This window comes from Alosa alosa, chromosome 5 (assembly GCF_017589495.1).
Source record: "Alosa alosa isolate M-15738 ecotype Scorff River chromosome 5, AALO_Geno_1.1, whole genome shotgun sequence".
NCBI lineage: Eukaryota > Metazoa > Chordata > Actinopteri > Clupeiformes > Clupeidae > Alosa > Alosa alosa.
This window is the reverse complement of record NC_063193.1, coordinates 24,165,604-24,171,603: the sequence shown is the minus strand read 5'-3', so window position 1 is coordinate 24,171,603 and position 6,000 is coordinate 24,165,604. Positions and strand designations below refer to the sequence as shown.

At 38.4% G+C, this 6,000-nt stretch overlaps 1 protein-coding gene across 1 annotated transcript; it reads left to right on the top strand.

The window, feature by feature from the left end:
* The first annotated feature begins 1,476 nt into the window (after positions 1–1,476).
* On the top strand, positions 1,477–2,906 carry si:dkey-96n2.3 (uracil nucleotide/cysteinyl leukotriene receptor). The gene is made up of 2 exons (XM_048244511.1): positions 1,477–1,527; positions 1,705–2,906. Exon 2 carries the CDS (start codon positions 1,717–1,719, stop codon positions 2,674–2,676), a length of 960 nt encoding a protein of 319 aa, XP_048100468.1. The 5' UTR covers positions 1,477–1,527; positions 1,705–1,716; the 3' UTR covers positions 2,677–2,906.
* Positions 2,907–6,000: the final 3,094 nt, after the last annotated feature.

Below are 6,000 nucleotides of genomic sequence, written 5' to 3'. Positions count from 1 at the left end.
AGAATACCCCAGAATTCTACACTATTAATGTTTTGGCAGTAAGCTGTTTGTTTGCTTTTGCTTGGATAAGCTATTATGGTTGGTTTGTGTTGACACCGCAGCAGGATAGAATGACAAGAACGGACAAAGTAGCCTAATGGTAGGCGTGAAAGACGAACATATTGTAGGTGTGCCAGTCTGATGATTGGGTGTCTGGGTGGCTACGCACTGACACACACACACACAAAAACACACACACCTGCACACACACACAAAACACACACACACACATATAAACACACATACACAGTACACATGCACACACACACACACACAGGCATGCACATACACACACTCACACATGCATGTACTACCACAGAAACCAAAGATTCTCAGGACAGCATCATGTGTCCAAATTCTTCTTCAACGTTCTATTTAATCATAAACTATCTGAAAACAGGGCTTTAAGTGTAAAATACCGAACTTGTCCTTTAAGCCCGCCCACCGACTATACACGATGTGATTGGCCTGACTAGAGTATGGTTTTCCCTGCTTGCAAGCCAACGTTGAGAGTTGCTAGACTACCCTGGCAGCAAATTACATTTGCTGCCGCTAGGGTGCGTCTAGATTTCTAGGCTACTATAGATGATGATATCCCCAAATTCTTTGCCATTTTATGTTTAGGAGCATATTTTGCATTATTTGCCCACTCAGTTTTTCACAGAGTGATAAATATCTCCACATCTGAGAGACTTCACCTGTTCAATCTTTGTTCCTGTTAACGTGATTCGTTGTGAGATGTTCCTCTTTTTTCGTTATTATAATAGGTATATTATTCATATAATAGCACAGTCAGTTTCAATATTTGATATGCTGTCTATGTTCCTTTTGCACCTAAATATAGGTTTCCACGATTTACAGATTATCATATTCTGGTTTTATTTACATGACACGTCTAAGCTTTTTTGGAAATGGCTGTGTATAAAAGAATGTTTATCTAGATCAATTGACCTGAACTGGAACTCTGGAACTGCCAAGGAATGTTTGTTACAAATTGTTAAGAAAATATACACATAGAAAAATATGCTTACCATGATCTGTGGCAATTACTTTTTTTTTTATCTAGGACCGAATAACTTTATGTGCTATGAAATTAACAAAGGAAATGCATAAGGTTGTTGATTGACTACACAACTCCTGTCTTACATTGAATGTTGAAAAGACATGTCTTACTAACAGGCACAAACTATGAGATGTGTGTGCATGCTCTGTGAGAGCTGGGGTTGGGGTAATCTAGTTTTAGTTTTAGATGAGATGAGATGGGATATCATGACACTGACACAAATAGACGTGATACTGGCTTGCCATAGCTTTAGGTGTCATCATAGAGCTTCCTGATAAGATGCAGCACACAGAAGAGGAACTGAATATACAGTACCACCTGATGTTCAGGGCTGATCTTCAAAAGCACAGTCGTGTTGCAGCTGTGATCTGAGAGCCCTGGGTTGTGTCATCATCTCTTAAGGTTTTTCACCAAAAGAAATTTTGGTAATGTAATGTTTCATTTATTCATTTATTTTGTGTTCTTTTTGTGTAATCTTTGTATATGTTGTGAGAAATGTTTTTTTTTTGTTCTTTAGTTGACAGCATTACACCTTTTGAAAGTTTTGAAGCATTTTAAGAAATTAATTTGTATCAAATCCTTTCTTCCTCATATCTCATTAGGTTGAGTCCACCATGGGCTTGAACACTGAGAAGAGAGGAGAAAACGTCACTTTGGCTGTGTTCTACACCATTGTTTTCCTCCTCTCAGTGCCTGCCAATGCCATGGCACTGTGGGTGTTCTGCCATCCAAAGAATGGAACGTCTGTGGCCAGAGTGTACCTTACTCACCTGGCAATGGCTGATATGTGTTATGTTCTGCTCCTGCCCATGCGTGTGGTCTATCATGCCTCTGCGGGGGACTGGATCCTTGGGGAGGTGGCCTGTCGTCTGTCCGGCTTCCTTTTCTACCTTAACCTTTACTGCAGCCTCTACTTCATGACCTGTATCAGCTTCGATCGCTTCTTGGCAGTGGTGTTTCCCATCAGATCTCTGTCCTGGCGGAAGACGGCCTATGCCAAGGTGGTGTGTGCCATTCTCTGGGTGACGGTGACGGTGTCTATGGCCCCGGTGCTGTTCTCAAAGCAAACCATAGCCAGCCAGCTTGACCGGAACAATGTGACCGTGTGCCAGCAGCTCTATCTGGAGAGTCCTTCCCCGCGAGCGCTGCTCTCCACCACCGTGGCCTTCACAGTTCCCCTTGTCGTGCTCAGCTTGTCTTACATCCTCATTTTATTCAAGCTCAGGTCCGCAAAACAGCAAACACAATCACCAGTGCACTTGAAAGCTAAGAGAATGGTTGTTCTCACTTTGGTCAACTTTCTAGTGGCCTTTCTTCCGTACCACGTACATCGCTTCATTTACATTGTGCGTTACAATCAGGAGGATTTAAGTGATGTGGAAGTTACCTCATTAACCCTTGGGAACCGAGTGACATCAGCTTTGACTTGTGTCAATGGGGTCATTGATCCCCTTATGTACTTTTTCCTGACTGAGACTTACCAGAGGACACTGTTAAAGTTGCTGGGGCGGAGTAAAAGTCCTAGGGCTGATCAGTACACTAGCCCAGGGGTTGATTTGTCTTCAGCTTTTTAATATGTCTTCAGTCTTTTGGAGGTGGAATCCAGGTGAATGCCGATATTGTATTTGTACTCTTCAGTGTGTATGTGCATTGTCTTTCCTGGTACAGCAATGCAGAGTTGATACATTAGTAAGAAAGAAATAGCATCATTGAGAAAAAAAGTTCAATGAAAAGTTCAATGAATCAGAGCTTGTTGAATCGGAAACCTGTGGGATTAGATTAGATTAGATTCAACTTCATTGTCATTGTGCAGATTACAAAGCCAACGAAATTAAATCTAGATTAGACCTGTCACATTGTGGATCAAAACATGATGATTTTTATTTAAAAGTGCAGTCAGCGTTTGTGCATATCACATTTGTTCATGTTACATTTCTTAGCAGACGCCTTTGTCCGAAACAAAGTACAAGATATTTTAATCAAGGACCAAACAAAACACACCAGAGAGGTAGCTCACCCCTCCCTTCAGCATTCCCAGAGAAACTCACAGAAATTCTTGTGCTGCCTACAGAGACGTTGTTCTGGGCAGTTATGTTCGCTGAATGTGATAAAAAAATGTTTTAGGCTTGAAATTGTGTATGATTGTACGATTACCAGAAGTTGTGACAGAATGCACAAATTTCCACAATAAAGGAGTTTTTAGGACCAATGCATTTCAATTCACATTATTTATCTTACAGTAAAGTGAATGTGGAGACTGTGTAACACTTATAATAACTACACACAATTCATAATTTGTTAAGCCTTTGTTACTTATTAGTTAATGGTTTGTTCATCATTAGTAATTTCTTGTTCATACATAATTTATCATCAGTAAAGCACTTGTTCACACAGTTATAAATGGTTTGTTCATAGTAAATAAGCCTATCCAAAATGTGTTTGTAAGTACATGATTTATACTTAATAAATAATGAAACAACCACTTATAAATAAAATGCTTTGTTCATCATTTGTAAAGCATTGCTCTTATGTTAATTCTCATAAATAAAGTATTTGTACACACAGTTATAAATGGTTTGTTCATATAAATAAGACTATCTAAAATATGTTTATAATTATTGTTAATACTTAATAAATGATGCAATAATATTTTTTGATGAAGTAATATTTCCATTATTTAACAGTTGTTACATACGAATGCACTAATGATTAGTTAGGGTGAGGATACATATTTTATAAACCACTTCCTAATATTATAATTCATGATTAACTCAGGAGTACAAGTGGTTAGTTAATTATATTTTGTGAGCTTATCTAATGTGAGGACTTTCTATGCCTTGCAACACATTTTCAAATGAGTTGTAAAGATTGCATTCACACACAAAAGTCACCGGTACAATTCTCACAAAACTTTCCATAGCCTCTTGCAATGGTGGCGAAAGTGAAACATAGTGACCGTAGTGCCCTTTTATTTTAAATGATGAATTTGTGCAATCCTGTGTCATTCATTTCTTTCACGACTTACAACATAAATAATGCATTCATGTGTAGTAATGTCAGAAATTAACCTGTTTATAGGCCTCTTAGAAATGGTTGTTGCATCTTGCATGTTATTTAGATGCGCTCTCAATCTAAATGCATAATTATTAAAAACACAACACTGCATTCATAGATTGTGTTTACTTCATACTGTTTGTGATGAGAATGAGTTTGTTTTTCATGCAGGAATATAGAGGATAGAGGAAAATAATACAGTGAAACAGTGGTTTGTTTAATAACAAGTTTAATGTGTTGAGGCAATGAATAACAAGATGAGATCAGCACATATAATAAGGCTAGAAAGAAAAGGTAAACAGCAGATCTGTTTACAGAATGAACAGACTAAAAGGCACTTTCCACTTGCTATGACCCATCTTAAAGAGTAAAACAGACACTCAGGGGAAGATTACCTACTGTAAGTCAGATGGCCTCAGGAAGCATGAGGATGGGTGTTTATGGGCCTTGACACACAGAGTTGATCAGGTCACATCATAGAATTAACACTGCACACTGAACAGAGACAACAGCTGATGGCAACTTGCACATCTTGTCTGAGCTTGGGAGAAGTAAGCTACTTTCACACTGAGTGTGACCCACTAGACATAGACGTCCAGACATTAATCTCCAAACAAGACCCTCAGATGCACAAACAGTCCTTCATCATTAGTTACACTCTCAGTGAAGAATTACAGTGATTGCAAATTATCCTCTGATTCTGCACATTTTCTTTGTGCTAAAAATTGATACAGACTCATACCATACCTCATTCCTTGGAGCATTTCAACAAATATGGGGCTTTTAAAAAACATAACTTCAAATTTTTAAAGATATATAATAAATTCATTGATTGGTTGATTCTTTTCTTTAACTATAACTGTGTGTTAAAGCGATGGTTCGGAGTAATTTCACCCTAGGGTCCTTTGCACCATGACCCCGAGCCAAACACCCTCCCAGAACCTATTTTCCCTTGGTCGATGGATGCTACCTGCCGCTGCGTCGACGTTACTTCCGTGATTTGGGAAAAGCCTGTAAAAGTCCTGGCAGGAAGCGATTACATCAAAGTTTTTGGTATTTCCAGTTTTTAATATTTTTTTCCGAAGTGTTTACAACTTAGTGTTAACTAATAATTGTTGCAAACTGGTACTATGAACATAATATTAGTGCATTCCTGGATCTACATCCTTATGCATGCTTTCTAATGTATATGCGGTTAGGCACTTTATGTATTTTACTCATTATTATTTATATCTTTTAACTCTTCTCTGGAGCAAACTGGACTGATTTCATAGATTTTACCTATATATTATGTTTATCTATTGATTGTGCATAGTGTTGTCTGTGATGTGTGTGTGTGTGTGTGTGCTTCTTGTATGTCTTATGCCACTGTCAAAGACAATTTTCCATTTTATGTAAGTTTTATGGACATTAAAGAAGTCTAAGTCTAAGTTCTGCCAGGACTTTTTCGGGCTTTTCCCAAATCACGGAAGTAACATTGACGCAGTGGTAGTTAGTAGCAGATAGTAGCATCCATCAGGCAAGTGTTATTTAAATAAACTCCTGGTGTACTTACAAACTTTTCAATGCCTCGTATTACGAGTAAAGAACATACTGTAGAAGTTTCGTACCATTCAGGGCATTATTAGTGGGGTAATTTACGAGATACTAAGTTGGTTCCATTATGCCTGCAGAAAGTCATTCGTTTCTGACAGTGCTACTCGACCAGGGTTCGACCAAGGGAAAACTGGGAGGGTGTTTGGCTTGGGGTCATGGTGCAAAGTGCCCTAGAGTGAAATTACTCCGAACCATTGCTTTAACTGATGACAGAAATACATTCATTGTTGTTCAGATGAAAACTCCCT

What these genes read in the sequence shown, in the direction of transcription:
- si:dkey-96n2.3 (XM_048244511.1), top strand. Translation starts at nt 1,717, where the DNA reads ATGGGCTTGAACACTGAGAAGAGAGGAGAAAACGTCACTTTGGCTGTG.